Source organism: Wyeomyia smithii, chromosome 1 (assembly GCF_029784165.1).
Source record: "Wyeomyia smithii strain HCP4-BCI-WySm-NY-G18 chromosome 1, ASM2978416v1, whole genome shotgun sequence".
NCBI classification, from domain to species: Eukaryota; Metazoa; Arthropoda; class Insecta; order Diptera; family Culicidae; genus Wyeomyia; species Wyeomyia smithii.
Window position 1 is genome coordinate 140,424,849 of NC_073694.1, and position 27,130 is coordinate 140,451,978.

The 27,130-nt window shown below is 37.7% G+C and overlaps 3 protein-coding genes across 4 annotated transcripts; 2 read left to right on the forward strand and 1 right to left on the reverse strand.

Moving 5' to 3' along the window:
* The first annotated feature begins 1,854 nt into the window (after positions 1-1,854).
* LOC129717998 (mucin-2-like) lies at positions 1,855-6,257 on the forward strand. The gene is made up of 2 exons (XM_055668369.1): positions 1,855-2,127; positions 2,205-6,257. Exons 1-2 carry the CDS (start codon positions 2,051-2,053, stop codon positions 4,732-4,734), a joined length of 2,607 nt encoding a protein of 868 aa, XP_055524344.1. The 5' UTR covers positions 1,855-2,050; the 3' UTR covers positions 4,735-6,257.
* Positions 6,171-9,907, forward strand: LOC129717242 (mucin-2-like). Its single transcript, XM_055667097.1, has 2 exons — positions 6,171-6,198; positions 6,274-9,907. The coding sequence occupies exons 1-2, from the start codon at positions 6,171-6,173 to the stop codon at positions 8,382-8,384; spliced, it is 2,139 nt and encodes a 712-aa protein (XP_055523072.1). The 3' UTR covers positions 8,385-9,907.
* Positions 9,908-17,125: 7,218 nt separating this feature from the next.
* Positions 17,126-20,863, reverse strand: LOC129732223 (uncharacterized). Of its 2 annotated transcripts, none has more exons than XM_055692886.1 (2): positions 20,139-20,863; positions 17,126-17,889 (listed from the first exon to the last, which is right to left on the reverse strand). In XM_055692886.1, exons 1-2 carry the CDS (start codon positions 20,536-20,538, stop codon positions 17,411-17,413), a joined length of 879 nt encoding a protein of 292 aa, XP_055548861.1. In that variant the 5' UTR covers positions 20,539-20,863; the 3' UTR covers positions 17,126-17,410. The 2 variants fall into 2 exon arrangements, with proteins under 2 accessions (XP_055548861.1, XP_055548853.1); XM_055692878.1 differs by having other exon boundaries at positions 17,126-17,931.
* Positions 20,864-27,130: the final 6,267 nt, after the last annotated feature.

Consider the following 27,130-nt stretch of genomic DNA (forward strand, 5'->3'; position numbering starts at 1 on the left):
TGATTACATGCTGCAAAACCAAATATAAAACTTGCATAGTTCTCCCGTAGTTGAGACCGTAGTGTCTCAAACACTACCCTCCTACTCGTTCTGTTTTTATTATCCACTTTTTCGTTCTTTTGTTTTCAATTATTTTTCTTCCTCTGACCTTATTTTTAAACTAGAATTCTCTTAAGAATCCTCATTTTCTATATGAGCAATTCCTTAAATGATGAAATTATCAAGCAGACTCGATCAGTATAATTTCGTATGAAACTTTCAAATTCCTCTGATTTCATAAGGTTAGGAGTAAGGCGTAACGAAAGGGCATGGTTTTTTTTTATTCAAGTATAAAGATCCAAATGATTTGGGTGTTTAACGCAGAACCTAGAATTACAAGAAAAGTAATACTGTGACTTTCAGTTTTCGGTTTTATGAAGTTGAAATATGAAGGTATAGCAAAGATTAATCAAATCTATTTAAGATTTCGGAAGGAGTAGCTGAAAATAGCACCTTCTGTGAAAAAATTATCAAAATATAATTTTGTTGTTTAGAAACAACTCATTAGCGATTATTGGTAATTGTCCTGATCAAAGTTTATCGGTATCGCAATTTTGGTTATCTGGTTGGCGATAAGCAGCGCTAAGGATAACATAACTAGAGTTAAAGTTGCAGGATAACATAACTAGAGATAAAGTTGCAGCGAACATAACCGTGTTGGCGAGCAATGTTGAAACCAATAACTCAGATTCGCAAGAATATTTCTGAAGGATAGTTAGCCAATATTTTACAAAACCCAGTTTCTACCTCTTCTAGATGCTTAATTCAAATATAGAACGTACACGTGGCATGACAAAGAAATTAGGATAAAATTCAATGCTATTTACTAGGACATTTCCGTTGTCTACAAGCCTAACTATTATTATAAGGATTACATAAATGTCTGATAAATACCCTCACATAATAGAAGTAGGGTTGACGAACGATTTGACAAATACTTTTTCGTGCAACCGAGTTGTCTAGGCAAGTAAAAAGAGAGTATTTCATATTCGGCAACTAATTACTCATCACCGCATTCACGCAATCAATGTCAATCGATATATGTAGTCCAAGGCTGTAAAATAACCGAATCGCACCAATCGATTCGGTGTGATGTGATTGTATCAGTCTGTCGCACATGGCAGGTCAGCACCAAATGAGACCGGTAATTTGCATTGTTACATTCAGCTCATAATTTATTATACATAAATGACTGTCGCGGTCGTCTTCTATTGGTTAGCCGCAGCCGTCATTCACCAGAATTTGATTGCTGTGTACGTTAAGTACCGAATGGTCAGTAGCGGGTTGGCGAGCGTCGAGCTCGAAAGGTGTCTGTGCCTGGAAAGGATCCATCTATTTTTTGACCATATTTCATGATTTTTCGAATTTTAAATCAACAGGCAAACGGCACCAACAGTTGGTTGGTTGGTTGACCTGAAGGCTGTGACCCGCAAGGACGAGTACGAAGAAAGCAACGATAAGAAAATCCCCCTCCACCGTCTGCCATCTGCAACTGGACGGTGAATCATTGTTTATGGTGCCTTCTCCAATGACTTTCCGCACGGCCGGTTTCTGCAAATGCGGGGGACGGCAATGGGTCGGATAGGCTTTTCTACCTGATAACCATTGAGTTGTGAACGCAGGCAGAATAGGTACGACGCCACCTCCATCAAATGCTCCAGACGAAAGTACTGCCAATGGTACTCAGGCGGGAAATTGCATTTTAGCATTTGTACTTGACGAGATGGTGTGACAAGTACCGCATTGATTACTGCTTTGCCGCTTTATGCGGGGTAGAGTGCTATGGATTGGCACAGTTTGGCAACTAATACCAGTAACGACGGGTACGACAATTACGTAGAGGAAGTGTTTTAAACCATATCGGCTGGGTTAATAAGGGTTCGATTGATATTCGCGGACGCTCAGTTGTTCTTGAACGATTCGGGTGTAAACACCTACCAAGTGCCATATAGTGCCTGATGGTTGTAACTGAACTGTGATCTATAGTTAGAATACTTGACTGTGAAGTAAAATGAAGGCAGTTGTGCTTGCAAAATGTTATCTGACCTTAATCGTTCTAGTCATCGGGAATCCTTTGCATTATGACAAGTATGAGTGTTCTGTTATTTGAAATATCGAATATTTGGGATTAATCTTTAATATTTTTATTCGGTGTCATATAACAGGTCAACAGTAGTGGTAAATAAAGTGGATTTTATGGATTCTATGATCGATCATAGTAGGATTAGCAACTTGTTGGATACCAATATGCCAGAACAGAATGTAACAGAAACTGTTCCTGTGAGTAGAGCAGAAAATGAAATTGCAGATATAGGTACAGATGATGTGCAGCGAAACGAATATGATTCCAAAAAAAGTGCTGTCGATTGGCAAACCACGCCTGATGTTTTAAAAACGAGTAGCAGTAAAAGACCTTTGGCTGCCAGTATGGACAACCTTACAGGAGATACTGAGAATCAGTTATCTAATAATGCATCATTATACAGTACAGAAAAACCAATAATCACTTTCGAGGCTAGCAGTACTACGCAGAGTGTTGAAACTACTACTACAAATACGAAAAATTCTTCGGTTGTTGAACTTTCATCAAGCACTAGAGAACCTCTTACAAGCGAAGCGGTGACTATTGCCAACAAAGATAACGCTGGTACGGGAAGTTCTACAACCGTTGAAGACTCATCGAGCACTGATGGAACCTTAGTTAATGCCGCAGAATCAACCACAACTGAAACAGGAATATCGATTACTACTGAACTTATTACTACCACAGACGCTCAATCATCCAGTGGCAGTTCTTCGACCGTTGAGCACTCGTCTACTGCCACTGAAGATCATATTAATACAGAAAATTCTTCAAACTCGTTAAGCACTGATGAAACCACAGCCAGTATTACAGCATCAATAACAACGGAAACTGTGATTACGACTACTACTGAGCTTCTAACTACCACGGAAGATTACACAACAACAGAAAGCACTTTAATCATTGAAAATACATCGAGCACCAAAAAACCTACAACAACTGAAGTAGAGACCACAGGAGATAATACGGGTACAGAAAGTTCTTCAACCGTTGAACAATCATCCAGCACTGACGGAACCTCAAGCAGTACCATAGAATCTACAACAACTGAAACTGGCGTGACGACTACTACGGAAGTTCAAGCAACTACAGGAAGTTCTTCGTCTGTTGAAAGTTCATCAAGCACCGCAGAGTTAACAACAAACGAAGTAGTGACTAGTTCTACTGGTACAGAAACTTCGTCAACTGTTGATCTTTCGTCGAGCACAGAAGAAACCACAATAAACCCAGCAGAACCAACAACCGAAGGGGTGATAACATCCACTACTGACCTAATTACTACCACGGAAGCTCAAGCAACTACTAGTAGTTCTTCAACCGTTGAACAATCGTCCAGCTCTGATGGAACCTCAAGCAGTACTGTAGAATCAACAACAACAGAAATTGGCGTAACGACTACTACGGAAGTTCAAGCAACTACAGGAAGTTCTTTGTCTGTTGAAAGTACATCAAGCACCGCAGAGTCAACAACAATCGAACCAGTAACTACCTCTACTGGCACAGAAGCTTCGTCAACTGTTGATCATTTGTCAAGCACAGAAGAAACCACCGTAAGCCCAGCAGAACCAACAACCGAAGTGGTAATAACATCCACTACTGATCTAATTACTACCACGGAAGCTCAAGCAACTACTACTAGTTCTTCAACCGTTGAACAATCGTCCAGTTCTGATGGAACGTCAAGCAGTACTGTAGAATCAACAACAACTGAAACTGCCATAACGACTACTACGGTACCCATAACTACCACGGAAGTTCAAGCAACTACGGGAAGCTCTTCGACTGTTGAAAGCTCACCAAGCACTACCGAATCAACAACAAACGAAGCAGTAACCAGTTCTACTGCTACAGAAGCTACCACAGAAGCTCAAGCAACCACTAGTAGTTCTTCGACCGTTGAACTTTCGTCGAGCACTGATGGAACCTCAAGCAGTACCGTTGAATCAACAACACCGGAAACTGGCATAACGACTACTATCACATCCATAACTAGCGAGTCGACAACAAACGAAGCAGTGACTACTCCTACTGGAACAGAAATTTCATCAACTGTTGATCATTCGTCAAGCACAGAAGAAACCACAGTAAGCACCATAGAGCCAACAACAACCCAAGTGGTGATAACAACCACTACTGGTCTGATTACTACCACGGCAGCTCAAGCCACCACTGATAGTTCTTCAACTGTTGAACATTCGTCCAGCACTGATGTAACTTCAAGCAGTCCTGTAGAATCAACAACAACTGTAACTGCCATAACGACTACTCCGGCACCCATAACTACTACAGAAATTCTAACAACTACGGGAAGTTCGACTGTTGAAAGTTCGTCAAGCACCCCAGAGTCAACAACAACTGGTGCGGCGTCGACGGCTACCACAGCAGGATATACAACTACGGAAATGTCTACAACTGCTACAGAAGAACCGACCACTACAACCTCTCCTGAAGTTACTACCAACAAACCTCCCACCACTACCTCCGTTGGCTCTACAAGCACTCAAACCATTCCGAGTACAACAACTGAAAGTTCAACTGCAACTGTTACTGTGGCAAGTGTTATCAGTGTGCTACTCGGTTCACTGCTTGTTTCGTTTCGGATTACAGGTTAATGCTGGCAGCAAGTGTACACGGTTCAGCGGAAAATCTAGTTAAAATAATCAGAAATATATGAAAACAACTTGTATATAGGATGAAACTATTCAAAATTCTCTTAAAGTGCAAAAACTCAAGAAAAAAATTGTATTTTTTTTTTAATTTATTGCAGAAACTAAACTGTCTTTTCTTAGCTAACGATAAGCAACTTCTTAAATAAAAATGATTAAAAATCTGGGTGTGGTGATTTACAAGGATTTTTGATAGTTTCAGCAGTGTAGTGTAGTTAGTACGTTCACCGTGTGACCTAGTGCTCATTACTGTTCTCCAAGCAATCAACAATGTTTCTTTATCTGAAGAATATTTTGTTAACTGTTATTTCTAAAGAACCCTATTGTAGATCAGTAATTTACTAGTAGTGCAATACCTGTGTAGTAATAAAAATGATGCCAGTTATATTAAACAATAAACTCTGATAAGAACCAATTCTGACTCGACTGCTCATAGTTGTACCGGAACAGTTGCGGTGAAATAATGGGTACTTGAAGAACGATGATTGCGAATGCGGTGTTGAACACGTTGTACTTTATTAGTTTAGGTGGTTTAATGACCTCATATAACTACTACTTATTTTGGTTTGCCTCCTTCTGGTATGAAGTTTGTGAAAAACCTCTTTCGATGTTGTTGGTTGTTTGCTATTTGGAATGCTGAACGATAAGCGGATTGCTTGCAATAAATATTTCATCATTAGACCTTTACTGTTTTCTGTAAAAATCGTAGTGAATTAAATCAAATAACGTTTTGTACTTGCTTGGTCCACCACAATATATCTAACTATTGGTAGCAGTGGTCATAAGGTACTTGCTTGTACATTATGCAATGTTATTTCGAGAAAAAAGACAAGTTAGTCAGCTGTTAATTATCCTACTAGTAACAGTAAGGATGGGAAAGGTATCAGTATTTACTTATAGGTACCAGCCGAGAGAAAGGAGACAACGGGATTTGTTCACGACCAGACAAATGTCAGCGAGAGCCTGTCAAGAAATTTCGATAACTGTAATGAAATAAACCTGAAATAATTTCTTTTGAAGGAATGTTTGAATATATCGTTCTGAACAAAATGAACAACTTGCCGAATGAAGCAATGAACCCAATAGTATTTGTTACATAGAAATAAGAATGTTCTGTTTGTTTCTTATAGCACTACGTAATTTTTATGGAGAGTACCTAGATGGTGGCGTTACGTTACAAAGCGGAGAGAGGAGGTAAAAAAATTGTAATTTAGCGTTTGTTATAATAGATGTCGCCTAAGAGGAGTATCATAGTTGTTGCACATTCTAACGGATGTTTTTTACAAGATAGTTTGAAAAATACATCTAAAAAGTTAGTTATTGATTATGTTGATAGTTATCCGTAACGATTCAAGCGATAGTTTCTATCACTGCGGCTGGTAATGAAAAATAGTATTCTTAGCTGCATTGGTACAACTTATATTGTATTTATGTACATAGAAATCTAAAAATATACTCGTCATACGAAACCATGCGTCTCCTTAGTTCCAAGCACTAGAGAACCTCTTACAAGCGAAGCGGTGACTATTGCCAACAAAGATAACGCTGGTACGGGAAGTTCTACAACCGTTGAAGACTCATCGAGCACTGATGGAACCTTAGTTAATGCCGCAGAATCAACCACAACTGAAACAGGAATATCGATTACTACTGAACTTATTACTACCACAGACGCTCAATCATCCAGTGGCAGTTCTTCGACCGTTGAGCACTCGTCTACTGCCACTGAAGATCATATTAATACAGAAAATTCTTCAAACTCGTTAAGCACTGATGAAACCACAGCCAGTATTACAGCATCAATAACAACGGAAACTGTGATTACGACTACTACTGAGCTTCTAACTACCACGGAAGATTACACAACAACAGAAAGCACTTTAATCATTGAAAATACATCGAGCACCAAAAAACCTACAACAACTGAAGTAGAGACCACAGGAGATAATACGGGTACAGAAAGTTCTTCAACCGTTGAACAATCATCCAGCACTGACGGAACCTCAAGCAGTACCATAGAATCTACAACAACTGAAACTGGCGTGACGACTACTACGGAAGTTCAAGCAACTACAGGAAGTTCTTCGTCTGTTGAAAGTTCATCAAGCACCGCAGAGTTAACAACAAACGAAGCAGTGACTAGTTCTACTGGTACAGAAACTTCGTCAACTGTTGATCTTTCGTCGAGCACAGAAGAAACCACAATAAACCCAGCAGAACCAACAACCGAAGGGGTGATAACATCCACTACTGACCTAATTACTACCACGGAAGCTCAAGCAACTACTAGTAGTTCTTCAACCGTTGAACAATCGTCCAGCTCTGATGGAACCTCAAGCAGTACTGTAGAATCAACAACAACAGAAATTGGCGTAACGACTACTACGGAAGTTCAAGCAACTACAGGAAGTTCTTTGTCTGTTGAAAGTACATCAAGCACCGCAGAGTCAACAACAATCGAACCAGTAACTACCTCTACTGGCACAGAAGCTTCGTCAACTGTTGATCATTTGTCAAGCACAGAAGAAACCACCGTAAGCCCAGCAGAACCAACAACCGAAGTGGTAATAACATCCACTACTGATCTAATTACTACCACGGAAGCTCAAGCAACTACTACTAGTTCTTCAACCGTTGAACAATCGTCCAGTTCTGATGGAACGTCAAGCAGTACTGTAGAATCAACAACAACTGAAACTGCCATAACGACTACTACGGTACCCATAACTACCACGGAAGTTCAAGCAACTACGGGAAGCTCTTCGACTGTTGAAAGCTCACCAAGCACTACCGAATCAACAACAAACGAAGCAGTAACCAGTTCTACTGCTACAGAAGCTACCACAGAAGCTCAAGCAACCACTAGTAGTTCTTCGACCGTTGAACTTTCGTCGAGCACTGATGGAACCTCAAGCAGTACCGTTGAATCAACAACACCGGAAACTGGCATAACGACTACTATCACATCCATAACTAGCGAGTCGACAACAAACGAAGCAGTGACTACTCCTACTGGAACAGAAATTTCATCAACTGTTGATCATTCGTCAAGCACAGAAGAAACCACAGTAAGCACCATAGAGCCAACAACAACCCAAGTGGTGATAACAACCACTACTGGTCTGATTACTACCACGGCAGCTCAAGCCACCACTGATAGTTCTTCAACTGTTGAACATTCGTCCAGCACTGATGTAACTTCAAGCAGTCCTGTAGAATCAACAACAACTGTAACTGCCATAACGACTACTCCGGCACCCATAACTACTACAGAAATTCTAACAACTACGGGAAGTTCGACTGTTGAAAGTTCGTCAAGCACCCCAGAGTCAACAACAACTGGTGCGGCGTCGACGGCTACCACAGCAGGATATACAACTACGGAAATGTCTACAACTGCTACAGAAGAACCGACCACTACAACCTCTCCTGAAGTTACTACCAACAAACCTCCCACCACTACCTCCGTTGGCTCTACAAGCACTCAAACCATTCCGAGTACAACAACTGAAAGTTCAACTGCAACTGTTACTGTGGCAAGTGTTATCAGTGTGCTACTCGGTTCACTGCTTGTTTCGTTTCGGATTACAGGTTAATGCTGGCAGCAAGTGTAGCAAGTTCAGCGGAAAATCTAGTTAAAATAATCAGAAATATATGAAAACAACTTGTATATAGGATGAAACTATTCAAAATTCTCTTAAAGTGCAAAAACTCAAGAAAAAAATTGTATTTTTTTTTTAATTTATTGCAGAAACTAAACTGTCTTTTCTTAGCTAACGATAAGCAACTTCTTAAATAAAAATGATTAAAAATCTGGGTGTGGTGATTTACAAGGATTTTTGATAGTTTCAGCAGTGTAGTGTAGTTAGTACGTTCACCGTGTGACCTAGTGCTCATTACTGTTCTCCAAGCAATCAACAATGTTTCTTTATCTGAAGAATATTTTGTTAACTGTTATTTCTAAAGAACCCTATTGTAGATCAGTAATTTACTAGTAGTGCAATACCTGTGTAGTAATAAAAATGATGCCAGTTATATTAAACAATAAACTCTGATAAGAACCAATTCTGACTCGACTGCTCATAGTTGTACCGGAACAGTTGCGGTGAAATAATGGGTACTTGAAGAACGATGATTGCGAATGCGGTGTTGAACACGTTGTACTTTATTAGTTTAGGTGGTTTAATGACCTCATATAACTACTACTTATTTTGGTTTGCCTCCTTCTGGTATGAAGTTTGTGAAAAACCTCTTTCGATGTTGTTGGTTGTTTGCTATTTGGAATGCTGAACGATAAGCGGATTGCTTGCAATAAATATTTCATCATTAGACCTTTACTGTTTTCTGTAAAAATCGTAGTGAATTAAATCAAATAACGTTTTGTACTTGCTTGGTCCACCACAATATATCTAACTATTGGTAGCAGTGGTCATAAGGTACTTGCTTGTACATTATGCAATGTTATTTCGAGAAAAAAGACAAGTTAGTCAGCTGTTAATTATCCTACTAGTAACAGTAAGGATGGGAAAGGTATCATTATTTACTTATAGGTACCAGCCGAGAGAAAGGAGACAACGGGATTTGTTCACGACCAGACAAATGTCAGCGAGAGCCTGTCAAGAAATTTCGATAACTGTAATGAAATAAACCTGAAATAATTTCTTTTGAAGGAATGTTTGAATATATCGTTCTGAACAAAATGAACAACTTGCCGAATGAAGCAATGAACCCAATAGTATTTGTTACATAGAAATAAGAATGTTCTGTTTGTTTCTTATAGCACTACGTAATTTTTATGGAGAGTACCTAGATGGTGGCGTTACGTTACAAAGCGGAGAGAGGAGGTAAAAAAATTGTAATTTAGCGTTTGTTATAATAGATGTCGCCTAAGAGGAGTATCATAGTTGTTGCACATTCTAACGGATGTTTTTTACAAGATAGTTTGAAAAATACATCTAAAAAGTTAGTTATTGATTATGTTGATAGTTATCCGTAACGATTCAAGCGATAGTTTCTATCACTGCGGCTGGTAATGAAAAATAGTATTCTTAGCTGCATTGGTACAACTTATATTGTATTTATGTACATAGAAATCTAAAAATATACTCGTCATACGAAACCATGCGTCTCCTTAGTTCCAAGTACTTGCTTGCAGTGTAGAAGTAGAATATGATCTCTTTCCTTAATTTTTTTACTAAAAATTGATTAAACCTTACTCACAGCATTTTTGTATCTCAAGCAAGAAAATTTGTTTGTAAATATCTTCAATTATCGATGAACAAGCAATGCCTCAATTTTGTTATCGCCATGAACAATTGTACCAGCCCAGGAATGAATGAATATTTTATTATGGGATACTGGCCAGCAGTTTCCCCAACAGGAAAATATACAACACGTTTATCAACCAGCGAGGGTGGAATCGGCATCCCATGCGGATAACACCGTCACCTAAATTTGTCTTTAAATTTACTCAAATCAACTGAACCAATTTAAATGTGGAAACCGCCAAATGAGAGATATTGAATTTCTATACGTTACTGTTTAACTTGGTTGTTGCTGGTTTGTTGGTTCTGGAGAATACTTCAAATCACATTTGAATTCAACAGCAAATTTCATAAGAGCCAGAAAAAAGTCGACCCAGTTGGAACATGTTTCAGATAGCACTGGGGAAGAGGTTTTTTTTTTTGACTTGAATCAGTGCATGTGACACTTCTAATAACCTAAGTCTTAGCTAATAACACTTGAATTTATCCGCAAATCACAGAAGAGCTTGAGTTCTTGGTTTCAAGTGGATTTATTTATTTATTCAGCAGCGAAGCATTTGTAATAGATAATGCGCCAGTAACATGTAACCAATCTCAAATCTACCGGGCTCACCACACTTACTGGGTGACGCACATAGGAGTACACTAAGGTCGCTTTTTATGCAGTTTTTTTAAGCGGCTATTTTTACGCGAATTCCGGAATTTACGCGGTTTTTTTACACGGTATTTTTTTACGCGGATTCCGTAATGTCTTTACGCGGATTTCGGAATTTACGCAGTTTTTTACGCGGATTCCGGAATGTACGCGGTATTTTTTTACGCGGATTTCGGAATTTACACGGTTTCCTTTCCCGCGGCACGTATCCCCCGCGTAAAAAGCGACTTTAGTTTATTCTAGTCGAAAGCCGGACCAAAATTTTCACAAAACAGTAATTCGTTAAGGCTCCCAGCAAGTGTATTTTTGAATGAGTACCATAAAAAGAATCTGCCCCATCCTCACCCATTCGTAAGTATAATCTATATGAAAAGGGAATGGTCAGAATTGCTGTACACCTTTTTGCCTTTCTCCTAGAAAGGTATAGCAATTACTGTAAAAACCAAAGGTATGAAAGTGCTCCGAAGGGCCGAATATCGTATACCACTCGACTTAGTTTGACGAGCTGAGCATTTTCTGTATGTGTGTGTGTATGTGTGTGTGTATGTGTGTGTGTATGTGTGTGTGTATGTGTGTGTGTATGTAACGCTCTCCCAATCTCACTCGATTTTCTCAGAGATGGCTGGACCGATCTTCATGAAATTAATTGCGAATGAGAGGTCTAGTTGCCCCATAAGACCCTATTGAATTTCATTGCAATCGGATTTTTAGTTTAGAGCTTATGTTTAAAAATGTGAAAATCACGAAACATTATTATCTCAGAAACTACTCAACCGATTTTAACAAAATTGGTTTTAAATGAACGAGCTACTTAAAAAACCCTTAACTTCTGAGTTTCATGAAGATTGAACGTGTGGTTCAGAAGTTCTGGAGAGTGTTAAATCTCACTCATGTTTCTCAGAGATGGCTGGACCGATTTCCACAAAATCAGTGTCAAATGGAAGGTCTAGCCCTGCATGATAGCCCAGAGTGTGCAAAATCGAAGTAACAAGATACCAACTAAGTTCAAGTAGTAAGCATTTTTGCATTTTAAAAAATACGCAACAGTGAGATTGATATTATAATTTTGGTAAGTATTCTTGCACTTTTCCAGTTTGCAAAAAAAATTATCGATTCCTAGAAACTCAGTAGATGCGAAATGCAACGTGAGTCAGAATAACTTGAATAATATGTGCCTGCCGACACCAAAATATGATTGAAGACAATTCAACACAGTAGTCCTTACTGCAAAGAAATCATGAATCGTTCGGTTAAATTACAGTACCTACATTAAATTAAATAAAACAGTTTTTTTTATTATATTACTAAGAGCACTTTATTTGGCGTTTTCTAAAGAAAAGAATGCCGCGAAAAAACCGCGAATTTTGAATATTTTATATTTTGCCACCCGCGAATTTTCAACTTTTTGCCGCGAATTACCACTGTCTCTAATTATGCTTAATGAAAATAAAACCACTTTCGGACACATTTGGACACAGGAAACACCCTCATTAGAATAACTTCTGGCCAACTTTGTTCAACGTATTCCGATGTGTGATGGTTTTATCCCGACAGTACACATTTTTCAAACAGAATATTGGTTGGCACCCTAACGTACACCTCGATGATGATTTCATCGTCCCGAAAAATAACGAATTTTGTTCAGTAGGTAACAATCCCACTGATGTCGCTATAAGCAAGAGTGCACATGGTGCACACTCATTAACAAAGACAAAACCGTCAGTATTGCGGCTACGAGCAAAGACAAAACCGTTTTAACGGAAAATAGTAGACAGTAAACTTTTTTAAAAACGTCCAGGATGAAAATAGGAAAAATTGTTTTTTTTTATTAAAGGTTAAGTTTTAAAGCATTTTTTCAATTTCAGTATTTATAATAATACACTAAAGTCTTTTTCACGCGAGAGTACGTAGCGCGTAAAAAAATCCGCGTAAAAACGCGGTAATTCTGAAATCCGCGTAAATTTCAAAAGCCACGTAAAAAACTTCATTTGATAAACGTTTTTATTCATTTCTGCTGAATTCTTTCGAAAAAGGATCAATAGCAGTGGTATTATTCCGCAAGCGAATTGATTTGAAAATTATAAAAAATATAAAAAGGTCACAAACTCTGATTTTATTGCCGAGAACATAAACAGAATGAAAAGAATCTGCCCCATCCTCACCCATTCGTAAGTATAATCAATATCAAAAGGGAATGGTCAGAATTGCTGTACACCTTTTTTATATTAAATGCGTGCATTTGGCATGTCTTTGTCGTACATCGATTGTGAAAATTTTATTGGTTATTCCAAATTGAGTAAAAATTTGCCGAGCTCTCTACAGAAATACTCTCTTCGGCCCTGAACGTTCGGCTGTCAAAAAGCTTCTGTTTCCAGTTCTCCAAGAAACACTGGATTTAGTACGTAGCGCGTAAAACAATCCGCGTAAAAACGCGGTAATTCTGAAATCCGCGTGAATTCCGAAATCCCCGTAAAAAACTTCATTTGATAAACGTTTTTATTCATTTCTGCCAAATTCTTTCGAAAAAGGATCAATAGCAGTGGTATTATTTCGCAAGCGAATTGAGTTGAAAATCATGAGAAATATAAAAAGGTCACAAACCCTGATTTTATTGCCGAGAACATAAACAGATATATTTAGATAAATGCTCTACAAATGTTCGGCAGTATTTTCAGGAACTTCGGTTAATATTTGCTAAAAAAAAAATTGCCGAGCTAGATAAGCTGTTTACGGTAAATTAGGTAGACTCATCTGACACTCTAAATGAAAGATTTAATAATAAAAAACCAATAAAAACATACCGCCGGAAAAACGAAAATTAATAATTTAATTAAAATAAATGCATCCGTTTTCAAATTATTGTTAATTTATGCACTAAGCACTAAACTTTATTTTGAGGCTATGTTACAAAATATAAAAAATTGAGCGCAGTGACGAAAATTCCTAAACACAAAAAAATGTCGAGTCAAAACCTAAATTAATTCACCTAGTGGTCAGATCCAGCCTTTCTCATACAAACTTATTATTTAATTAAATAGGTTTACACGAACACTTCAATTTTCAGAAAAATACACCCTGGTAATATTTACTTGATTTATATTTCATTCTGAATGAAAAAGTATACCGAACATTTGAAACATAACATTATCGTGGTATAATCGAAACGTCACTGTACTTTTAATTAGGTTGAACTCGATTATACATTCGATAAAATATCATTTTTGATTCGATTAATTATAGTAGATTTTTTTTCTATTTCAAATATGACTTTCTTTTTACAACTTTTGAATCACGTGTTTAATCATTATGTCGCTTCTGTAATATAGAAAGCGAGACATCGGAGCATCTGCTGTGCAGTTGTGGTGCATTATTTAAACGCAGATCAAGGGTTCTTGGCAGTGGCTGTTTACAGTCCAAAGAGATTTGGTCTTTAAATCCTGGGCAGGTGATTGGCTTCATAAACCATATTTAACCTGACTGGGAGCGTGTCGATGCAGGTACCTGATCACTCAACAATAGTGGTCATTGTATTTTGCAAGGGGACACGTATAGCAATTGACTGGGATATATTACAAAAGTTCACATCAATGGACAACGTAATTCTAATTCCCTAACAAAAAAAAATCATAAAATTCATCAGTTAACCCTTAACCACCGTTTATCTGATATCAGTATTGTTCAAATCGGTTGTGTAGTATCTGAGATAATAATGTTTCGTGATTTTATCATTTTGATACATTACTGACGAAGTTACAGTCCGAATACAGTATAATTAGAAAGGGTGCTATGAGGCAACTAAACTTTTCATTTGACAATAATTTTGTGGAAATCGATTCAGCCATCTCTGCGAAAAGTGAGTGAGTTTAAGTAGGCCTCGGAATATTTATTCTTATTTTAATTTTATTTATTTATTTGTTATTTTCATCTGGCTAAGTATGCCTCAATGAATTTTTCGTGATGAGGAAATGCCCTTTTGTGTCACAGTTTGTTACTCAAAAAGGTATAAAAACCTCATATCTTTTTTAATTTACAAAAACATTCACAAAACATAATCCAGAACTAATACAAAAAAAACGAACAGGTTACATGTTGATTGGCCAGTGAGTATGAAGCTATCACTAATACTTCAGGTAATGTCAATGATCCTAGATAGTTTATTTCGTTAAATTCTCGTCATTGAAGTTCTCGCCTTCTATCCAGAAGTTTCCGTTGAAATGCCGCATTAGAGACGTTGAAATCGTAGAGGTGGTAGACCTCATTAAAGCTGGTAGCCATGAAACGGTTCGGCTCATGGCGACCGTATTCCGTACGACGGGCATCCGAGAGATTGAAAATCCCGCTGCTGTAGAACCCTTTCAGGTGCGTAAAAATTAAGTTGTGTCAGAATTTGCTCAAAATCAGCGTCTCCTTTCAGTATTTTTCTGACAAAAACAGCCTGAGCAACGAATCGCTTGTGTTCTAGTGTGTTTAGACCCAACAGGTTGCACCGGTGTTCATATGGTGGCAAGTTCACTGTAATTCGCCATGGCAAACGTCGAAGAACGTGTTTTACGAAATTCTTCTGCTCTGATTCGAATCTGTTTTTCCAAGGGTGCTGATATGGGCACCACACAACTGAATTGGACTCTAAAATCGAGCGCACTAAAACACAGTACAGCGGCCGTATACAATGAGGATCGCAAAATTCGTTACATATTTCAAACAAAAATCCGTGCTGTCTGTTGGCTTTAGAAATTATGTTGTCGTAGTGAAGGTGAAATGAGAATCCAGAATCGAGTACTACTCCCAAGTACCGAATGTAGTCAACTCGTACAAGAGGTTGGTTGGAAATGCTGTAATTGTAAGTGATTGGGTTCAGTTTTCGATGGAACGTTTTTGCATTGCATTCATTGATGTTAATCGTTAGAAGATTTCTAGAGCACCATTCTTCGAAAATGTTGATCCATTGTTGGAGCACATGACAATCATCGATGCGTTTCACAGTTACGTTTAATTTGACATCATCCGCATAAAAGAGCCGACATCCCGATGGCAGTAAAATCGACAGCTCATTGATGAATATTGAGAACAGAAGTGGACCGACGTTGCTTCCTTGTGGTACGCCTGACATGTTGGAGAAGCTTTTAGATGAATATGTTTCGTTTCGAAACTGGATTTCACATTTTTAAACATAGCAGACAAAGTAAAAGTCCGATTGAAAAAAAAAATCAATAGGGTCTTATTGGGCTACTAGACCTTCCATACGACCATGATTTTATGAAAATTTGTCTAGACATCTCTGAGAAACATACAATCTGATTGTAGTAAAATTTTGAATCATAAAACTTTTGGCAACTAACTTTCTAAGTGCATCTGTTTTTGAGATGTTTCAAAATTAGGTTTAAAAAATTTTCTACTTTCACCTTTTCTCTCAAAAAAGAAAATTTGTTTAGAGTGTATATTTTCTACAAAAAGGCGAAACAATAATCTCAGCTTTGCTAAAAGCATTACACTGATCAAACAAACCGTTTTGGCTCTAAAAATATTGGTCGTGATTTAAAAAGGAAAAACAAGCAAACAAAAATAAAATGGCATCTTTTCACTATGGAAATTTTTGTTCAAAGTCCACCTCAATTAAAAATGACAAAAAAATAAAACTAGGACTTTTTTGTGGAATTGCATTTTATTATTCCAGTGATGTCTGTCATATAGAAGATGCGTCGCAGCTGAGGCTTTAAACCTAACGCTGATTTCACACTAAATAGATGTGGTTTGGCAGCATTTATACAGATTTCAAAGAGTAGTCTATAGTTTTTAACTTGTTTTGCAAATTTTATGAGTTCAGCTAGTTTTGCAGTAATTTCAACATAAGCGGTAGAGTATTGCAAACATTACTCTGTTTGCGATTTGTTTCACATGCAGGTGCTTCAAAAGAAGCGCCAAGTTGTAATTTGTAATTTTGTAATTGTTTGGAATTCGTCTTAACGAAGTTTCGTTCTGTATTGAAGAACTTTTTCATGCTCTGAAGCAAATCTAAAAAATATGTTTGCTTAACATATTAATTTGTTTTTTGTTTATCCAGCCAATACAAAAAGTGATGTAGCATTACTCATGTAAGTATCAAGTAAAAAACACAACATATAAAAGATAGGCCGTATCTCAACCAGGTGAGCTAGCGAAAAGTTTCAAAGAACATGTCACTAAATTATAGCCCTTTAAATAAGCAAAAACTAAAATAAATGCAAAATAAATTTCTTGGCAGATGTTTTTGAAGTGTTACTTAAGACTATAACTGACCTATTTTTTCGAAGAAAAACTATAGTAACTGGAAATTTCAACCTAACAGCTAGATTGATACGGTTAGAACGAAAAAATTTGATAGTTTCAAAAATGTTATTCCCAAAAAATGGATTTCTTTCATTGTTCAATTGTTTTGAAATCTGTGAAAATATTTCGTTTATTAAATACGTCCATTCTCTCAGACAATAAATAGATAGGTGAAGCAAATAAATATTAGTTTTAGTTGGTTTGTTTTTTTCTTTCACCAAAGGCTTGGACATTCTTCGGAATGATTAGACTATCCAATCAAGAAGGTTGTCCGTGGGGTCGATGGGACGATGAGATTGTTTCAGTGCTACCATACTTTTTGGTTTGGAGATTTAACTGTACATCAGTGTATTCCTTCTAGTCGGAACAATTCAATCTAGCTTAGAATTCGGTATCGCTAGTAGGCATGGGCTGAGGTAGACGATGATGATGATGACGACGAAGAAGGAGATGAGCTAGATCCCGATGAGCCAGAGTTGTAGCCCGTGGAACTATACGATGACCCACTGTTGCCGCTGGAGCTCGGATAGTATGAACTGTACGCTAAACTGTGCGACGAGGACGAGGTCGATGGTTCCCATACGCGTGAGTATGGTCCTCCAGTTTGTGGTTCCCAGGAAGATGGGTTGTAGCTGGACGGTGGTTCAGTGGTGGCTGGAGCAGGGGCACCGTATTCAGCAGCGGGTGGCATCATGGGCATCATTGACATCATTGGCATTCCCAGCCCGGACTTCTTGACCAGTTGAGCAATCAGGAAACCAAGCACCAAAGTGATTGCCAATTTTGACAGAATCAGTGCTTTCATGGCTTTCAGACCGACCAGAGCGACGATAATCGGCATCAGGGCTTTCATTTTCAGCTTGAGTAGCAGTAGAACTGGAAGCAGTAGTTTCTTCTTCAATAAGTGACCACGGGGTTCTACGATGGGCAGGAGAAATAGTGTACGAACACAGGCACGTGCATGGGGAAAGAATTGTATTAGTTTTAGTTAGTTTAGTTATGCGAAAAATGCTTTAGAATTAAATGCATTTCAGCTACTGTTCTACTAACTGTATTGTGCTAAAATAACTGTTAAATAGGTTTCGTTCAGATTAATTCTCATGAGACTGTTTTTATTTTAGTTATTGATCTTTTTTTATGTTTATTAAATAACTGTTGTTGTTGCTGTTGTCGATTGTTTCATTTGAAGACTTTAACTAAATAATGAGAACAAATTGTATTCCATTGGAAGCAATGGAAGGGGGGTTAACATTACCTCTCCACAATCAAATTGGTTTGAGTTTCATTCGGATTGATTACGAAAAGCGAAAAATATGGAAAATGATTTTTTATAAACGAGTTTTCAGCAACATGTCCTTGAGATTGGCAACAACCTCTCAAAATCCAATGATACTTTGAAGATGTAAAGAAACTGTCTATTATTACAACTTTCAATACATTCACCAACTTTCGAGAAAGGCAAACAAAATTTTATTGAAAATATTTCATGGCATTCTGAAAACATTTTTTTCTGTTTTTCCCTTTTTTCTCTGTATGGACCAAACACTGCGACCACAATTTTCAATCTACTGATACTGTACGAATGTTGTATTTGTTGTATTCAGCACTACTTTTCAAAATAAAATTGGCTTCATTTGCCGAAAAATGCAAAATGGCAACATTTACGGCCAAAAAATTGTATTTCTAGATTCCTTGCTTCATTTTCTTTAAATATCACCTATCAGTATTTTTCAGACGTCTTATGTCTATAAATTGTAGGAAATAAAAAAAAATGTTTTTCACAAAAAATGCGTTATCTTGCAACAAAGAGGGGGTCCCACAGAGGGGGTATTCCAATCGACATCAGAATTTGGGTTTTCAGAAAGTGACACTAAATGAGCAAAACCTGTGATGGTCGTGTCCAAGTGGCATGTGCACTTCGTATGGAATGACCCATATTTTTAATATAATATTGTCAGAACCACACAAAAAACATCGCAAACGTAAACATCGCAATTACAGTACTAGCTTGTTCCCGAGTGTGGAAAAGTTGATCTTCAACATATGGGATGAGTCTTGTAAAATGTTGCACATTTGTTGCAATTGGCACAAATACAATTATAAATATGTATGAACAACCAATAAATTTGATGTCAGTGTTTAACACAGAGACCATTCTTTTTCTGTTAGCACTGAGTTACGAACGTAAAAATATTATATGTAATCACAGGAATTCACAACTAAAACGTAAATGATCTTCAATACAACATAGTTTAAAGCCTTCTAGTTGATATCGAGGTACAATGCTGGTCTAATAAGCCGGTCGTCGTATGTTCGAGCCCCGGTTTGCAAAAGAGTGTTTCTGTGAAGAGGGTTTTTTGTGATTTATATTTTAAAATATAAATCTGGTCTCTGAATTTTCCCATTAGTTGATAATCGGAGTTTCAACTCAGATTTCATAAGTGAAAATTTCTGTAACAAATTATCTTACTGGTTTTAAAATAGTAAGATCAAAACTAATTGTTTGTGTAAATAAAATACACTTCATTATCCCAGATAGTTACTTTCCATTCGGCTTAGTTTGATGACACGCATGTAGTATTGAATTTTAATCAGCGTGATGTAAATATTGAAATTTTAACTGTCTTCGCACATGTGAAAGAAGCTTTGTAAGTTTGCTTACTTTTTTGATAGTTGGTACCATAGGAGAAAATATCTAATAACAAATAAATAAGTAGTAGTAGTAGTAGCAGTGAGTTTTTCGCATACTGTTTTTAAAATAGGATTTTGATTTAGTTTTCTTATATTAAAATTTGTTAGAGTTATACTTTTTAAATTGGAAGCTCGAACCATTTCAAAAGTTAATCCATGATGATTTTTGAAAATTTAAGGTGCTTAACTAGACGCAATCTTCATATTCATCCAGGGCCATTGAATTATTTTTACATGCAACCCGCGAACCTTTTCACGATATTTGTGTCTTGGAAATAAAATCCACAGTTGGATATTTTTTTCACATGCTTCATGCACCTAATTTAGTTTTCTTAGTAGAGTTTCTGTTGTCAGAGTTGCACTTGGTTTTCACCCAAAAGATTCCAATTTCATCATATAGAAGCAAAAACAGCAGCACTATCACTAATACCCACCGGCGCCTAATCCTAAAGGCAGGGAATCTAAATTTATTCCCTTGTCAGCTCGGTAGCTGACAACGGTATCCTCCGGCAGCTGCAGTTTGAACTCGTGCGAGGCAAGGACACGAGCAACCCGGTCGAAGATGACCTTATCCACATTTTGATCTTCAAATGCACGGGCCTGCTCTTCGTGCAATCCCAACACACCGTCCAGATAGATGAGTACTTTGCCCTTGAGGCAACTCATCACTGAGTCTTGCTCGAAACAGTCATTCACGATCGATGACAGCAGTTGCTCGCTGGTTGCGATTCGCGGGGTGGCAGCCTCCACTAAATTGGATGCAATCGATGCACAGGACACTGCACCGAGTAGGGCGGTAGCGCCTAGCACTAACAGACATGTGGCAGATTTCATTTTGCCGTTTTTTCTTCGTTTATGTAAATAATCGAATTTCACTTTCGCACTGTAGGAAGTGCCGGAGGATCTAACTAACTAACTTACTAACGTTTCGGTCAATTTATTTTAATCTATGCGTGTTGATTAAACAAATGACAGCAAGGTAATGATAGTGTGTATGCTACTGTGCGAGTATTTTATACCACTGCTCCCTATTGACTTTCCAGTTCCGTATGATAGTGATTGAATGATTCCTTAGGTTCAGGCAGCGGCTCAGTATCCACGAAAAAGTACGCGAAACCTAAACAGCCCCATTGGGTTGTAACACTACCGGACAACCGAAAAGCGAAACACTAAATAAGCATCGGAAGCCGTTTTTGGCGATGCTTTTGTTTAAGCTGGGCTGGCGAGTACATATTTTTCGCACCACTACCGAACCATTAAAACCGACTTGTGTTACTATTGGTCCCCGATTATTCATCGTGTTGGTTCCACCCACTGTGTAGGAGAGTTGTCGATTTTCATCGTCTTCAAAAACGCAGCTCCGAGCGCGCAAATGTTCCACTTTATTAGGCTCATCAGTATTCTGGGTGCGGAATCCTCACCTCGGAACGACTGGTAGGGCCCTCTTCAATGGCATAGTTATGCGCTTATGGTCGAAAGAATTTTGACCGCATTAGTGAGAATCACTTTCTCTGATGAAAGTTTCCCTGTGATGCGGTTGCAAATCCTGGTAATTAAGTAAATGCTACCGTTGCATAAGATGCGGATGTCCTTCGGTTTGTACTAGGATCACGTAAACGAGGGGTCATTAAAGTCGATGCAACCGGTAGCAAATTTTGTGCCCATGTACATAAATTCAGTTGACACTGATGAGCTGCACGGTGTCCACATTTCGGTGAACAATGTGGACAGATTGAATAAATTGTAATACATTTTCTGCAAATGCAGTTAAATATTAAACATGGCATGAGTTACTACTTCAACATTTAATTGGTTTTTGTGATTTTTCTTCAATGTGCTATTATAATTTCATTTGGATATACTGTAAAGGTACATGTTTGTATATGTATTAAATGCAAACAGCTCATAGTTTATTCACGAATTCGCCCTTTTCGCAAAACATTTCTTCATTTGAATCGTTTCCGGTATACACGATTACTCAAAACCATTTCATCGGATAATGTGAGATTTCTATGTGGTGTTGCCTAAAACCATAGCAAGTTCGTGAACGTAAAGTTATGTATTTTTTCGAGAAAATATAGTTTTATATGACTCAAAATTTGAGATTTTCAACTTAAAAACGTAGATCACTAGCTGATATCCGGCCCGCGATGCTGCACCATATGCTTACGACGACAACCACTTACCACATATGTAGATAATTCCAAAACATTAGAAAACATATGGTTTTGCATGCTTTAACTATGGGTTGTAAATTTTTTTGTTTATGTTTATTTATTGCCATCCAAATGAAACAAATGAAGTACACAAACAGACCCGAATAAATTAGAATGGTTGTGAAGACTATAAAATTATATTAGTACCTACCTGTTCTTCAAAAAAATACCAGAATAAGCAATCTTACACTTACAGTCATATCAGAGGAGTTTCTTTCGGCTTCGCAGTCTTTAAAATGTGAAAAGAAAACGATATTTTTCTCATACTTTATCAATATATATTCTTTATTAAGGCTCGAGAGGGCCATTTTCCTGTGAAGGGGTTCTTCGGCTAGAGCATTAATTGTGAAAACAGATAATAATAACACAGTGCAACAATTTTTTTGCCTTGGCTTCTATGTATGATTTTTTGATGAAGTTTTTGATTTTTTGATTTTTTGATGAAATTTCAGCAAAATGTCGATTTTGCCCCAATTCCCTTACAAAACAAAAATAGGTTTATCTGCTGACTTTTTACGTAGATCAGACACCTACCATTCGATTTCTGAGACTTTTTTACTCAAGAAAAGATATAATTTGACTACCACAGATATTAGCGAATTACCATTAATGCTCAGAAATAATCGATACTATTTTGCTTTGTAAAATACACTAAAACCATGCCAACACCGGTTTCGTAGAATCACCGTTTTGAGCTCAGTTTTTGTCCGCTTTAAGATCTGTTTTTTTTAAAAGATGGGTAAAAAGATGCTAATATGTGGACAAACTCTTAGAATTTTGATATTTGGTCTTGAAACAAAATGGCGTCGAAAAAACATTAAAAATTACCGGTTTCTCAAACATTCAAAATGGCGCCATTGTTGCCCCTTAAGTTGAAATATGTTCAAACTCGGGTCAATTTAGTTTTGCATAAAAATACACAAAAATATATATATAGAAGCCAAGGCAGAAAAAAAAGTCAATTTTTGTTGCACTGTGTAATCAACATTATGCAAATAAAAAAAATAAAAAAATAAAAACTATACACTTTAACGAAGCGGAACTCGTAGCACTCCCAATCATACTCATAGTGCTACGAGTTCCGCTTCGTTAAAGTGTATAGTTTTTATTTTTTTATTTTTTTAATTTGCATAATGTTGATTATTATTATCTGTTTTGACAATTAATGCTCTAGCCGAAGAACCCCTTCACAGGAAAATGGTCCTCTCGAGCCTTGATAAAGAATATATATTATTCGAAACGTCGGTGTAAGGGAAAAATATCGTTTTCTTTTCACATTTTAAAGACTGCGAAGCCGAAAGAAACTCCTCTGAGTAAACTAACAGTCGATAAAAAGTATAGTACAGTAATATCGTAAAAAGATTCATTCCCTTTCATCTGTTCGACTCTATTATTTAATTTTAAGTTCTCAGAACGGTGCATAATATTCTGTTTCTCAGAACGGTGCATAATATTCTGCAAATCTCAGCAACAACTCGCACGACTTACTTTACTTACTTACTTTACTTTGTTGGCTAATGGTCCCGTTCACCGGTTTAGGGCCGAACGAATAAGTGATATCCAGAAAATAAGAGATATTCTCCAGTCTTCTCGTACATCAGCAGATCGTGCACCTTCTTCCACCGCGCACATCCACCGCGTGCGAGGCCTACCACGGAGCCGACAGCCTCCTCTTGGTTCTCTACTGAAGATAGTTCTGGCGGCTCTCTCGTCAGGCATTCTGGCTACATGTCCAGCCCACTGAAGCCTGCCCCGCTGTATTAGCTTCACTATATCAGCATGTTTGTATATCTGGTACAACTCGGGATTCATGCGTCTGCGCTACACTCCATCTTTCAATTTACCGCCAAGTATCGATCGCAGAACTTTACGCTTAAAAACTCCGAGCACTCGTCGATCAGCTTCCTTCAGCGTCCATGCTTCATGTCTGTTAAGGGCCACCGGGAGTATCAGCGTCCTATACAGCGCTAGTTTTGTGCGAGTTTGCAAACTACGGGACCTTAGCTGGTTATGTAGTCCGCAGAAGGCCCTGTTCGCTTCTGCAATTCGTCGTTTCACTTCACGGCTCATATCGTTGTCACATGTCACAAGCGTAAACGAATTCAACCACTTCAAATCGTTCCCCATCCATCTCCACCTCAGCACCAAATCACGGGAACCCCACGCTTCCTGCCAGCTACCATGTACTTCGTTTTGTATTTGTATATGTATTTATTTATTTATTCATATCATCTGACCTGTTTGGTCTTAATGAAGTGGGTTGGGGGAAAAGCCCATTCGAGAAATTCCTTAAGAAAAGCTCAAATGCGCGTCTTTTGATTGAACATTTTTGAAACTAAGTTTAACTACAAATAAATATACTATTGTAAAATATGACACATGAAATCACTTAACTAGCTAAGACACAATTTTACCATAAGGCTAACAAATTACAACATTCGCTTAAGTCTATGTTTAAAAGTAACACTAGATACGTTGAAGTCAAATAGGTAAAATACATTGTTGTAGACGTCACATATCGCCCTGATGGGTTCGTTTTGACCATATTCTGTACGATGAAATGGGAGACGCAGAAAGTTTCGCAATCTTAGGTTTCGAAGGGGAACATTCACGTTGATTTGAGCCAAAATGTTTGGAGCGTCAATTTCGCCACTTAGTAGTTTTCCCACGAATACAGCTCTGGACACGTCTCTTCTTTTTGCTAGTGTATCAATGCCAAGTAGACGGCCTCGGTTAGCATATGGTGGTAATTGGGCAGGATCACGCCATGGAAGTGATATTAGAGCGTAACACAGAAACCTGACCTGTACTGATTCAATCCGGTTGGCCCAGATGTCAGTGTAAGGGTTCCATATGATGGCAGATGTTTCCAAAACAGAGCGAACTAGTGAGATAGCAGATAAAACGGATCAGTAAACTCTTTGGCGATTCTCATCATGAAGCCGAGATTTCTGTTTGCTTGTGCAATGATATGAGAATAGTGGTGCTTGAAGGACAGCTGTGAGTCAAGCAGAACACCTAAATTTTTTATTACCGATACTCTCTCGAGGGTTTCTCCACATATACTATAGTTCCAAGGTAGCGGCTTAATTTCTCGTGTGAAAGAAATTACGGAGCGTTTAGAAACACTGATTGTCAGAAAATTACGGTTACACCAATCAAAGAATGCATCAAGATATTTTTGCAATTCTTTGCAGTCAACTATAGATCGAATGATGCGAAACAGCTTTAGATCATCAGCATCAATTACTTTACAGCCAAGTGAAACGTGACAAACATCGTTGAAAAAAAGATTGAAAAGCAATGGTCCAAGGTTGCTTCCTTGAGGGACACCCGATAGGTTAACGAAGCTATCTGACTCAGTGTTGCCTAATTTAATGTACAGTGTGCGGTTTACGAGGTACGATTTCAACCACTTAGTAAAATGGTGTGATGCACCAAGGCGTTCGATTTTAGCCAACAGAATATTGTAATCAACACGGTCAAACGCTGCTTTCAAATCTGTATAGATGGTATCCACTTGCCCCGTTCCCGTTCTCTATGTTTTTGATACAGTGCGACGTAAACTCCAGTAAGTTAGTCGTGGTCGATCTACCTGGGTAAAAACCATGTTGGACTGTTGAAATCTATGGCTTGAATTCACCGGATAAAACGTTGCCGACTAAAACCGTCAGGCCCAGCTGAAGAAGAAGGTTTCAGTTTTTCTGTGGCTTTGAGAACATCTTCGTTAGTAAAACTTAAATTATTCAGATTAACTACGTCATGAGGAACGTCGCGAAGGGCACTTTGTATTTGAGACGTATTTGCAGAAGTCGAACTAATTCGCTCGAGAAATGTTTCTTAAATAAAGAGCCAATACCGTCAAGTGATCCCGCACTGTCATTTCCAAGAAACATGCTGTTAGGGAGTCCACTTTCTTTCCACTTACTGTTAAAAAATGACCAAAATCGTTTTGGATTTCGTTTGAGTTGTGATTGGGTGCGTAGAACGTGTTGAGAGTAAAGAAAACGGTTGTAAGTTTTATACTGTTTGCTAGCAGTAGTGAAGGATAGCTTGGTCATAGCCTTTCGTCGTCTAACGTAGTTGCGAAGTGCAGTTGCTCTTTGTCGTCATAAATCTCGAAGTCGTCGATTGGACCATACAGGTTTCGGCCGTTTGCGAAACAACGGAACAAAGTTGCTAAATTGCTGCTTCAGTGTGTGTGAGAATATTTCTACTACACTATCAATATCAGTTCCGCTCAGCAAATTTTCCCAATTAATTGCGAGTAGAGCCCTCTGAAGACCTTCGAAATCGGTTTTACTGAAGTTAAATTACTCAGTTTCAGACAGTTCTTTAAAACGAACTAGCTGAGGGCAAGCCAATGATACAGGCAGCGTTGGATGATGGGGGTCGATACCAACTAACGAATCGCATGCTTCCATGATGGTACAGTTTGGTGCGGATTCGGAACGGGGTGAAATTGATCAATTTTTATAACAATTTCTAATTAACTAGCTTCATGTACATTTTTCTCGAAATAGTATAATTTTAAAACAAGTACTGGTATGTGCTCCAGTAAAGGTACTATGAGATAAAATGGGGTGAAATTGATCACCATTGAAATCCATACATTCTTTTGGCAATGTGCTTTTTTCGACAAGCTCAAGGTAAATGATAATTTCTGTGCTGAAAAATTTCATTTACAGCTAGTTTGGAAACGAAAATAACGTTATTTCAGGTTCAAATTTGTTTATTTTGGTTCGCGAGCTGCTTGTGCTAAATTTGCTCTTATTTGATCGTCGTTAGACCGATTTCAATTCGGTTTGTTGCAAAAGCTCAAAAACTAACTCTAAAAATCAAATCTTTGTGGTTTCCTGCGAATTCATCAGTATTTCTTTAATGGTATGGAATGATCATTGTTGAGAATTACACTTTTTGAGCTATTATCAAACTTTACTCACTTCTCCAAATATAACGTAATTAACCCTCAACTAAGATTACTTTAAGTAAATTCAATACTTTTTATGATATTTGGAAACTTATTTGATCAAATTTGATTGAGTTTTGAGTGAGTTAGAAGAATTTTTCGAAAATATGTAAAATTGCACCGGGCATGCAAGGGTGAACTTTGACAGGTATGTGAATCATACAAAAGTTGCGTTTAGGGACACGTTAACATTGCCTAGTGTTGTAAGAGCAATATCTTTTGATTAGTATTTTTATCAAGA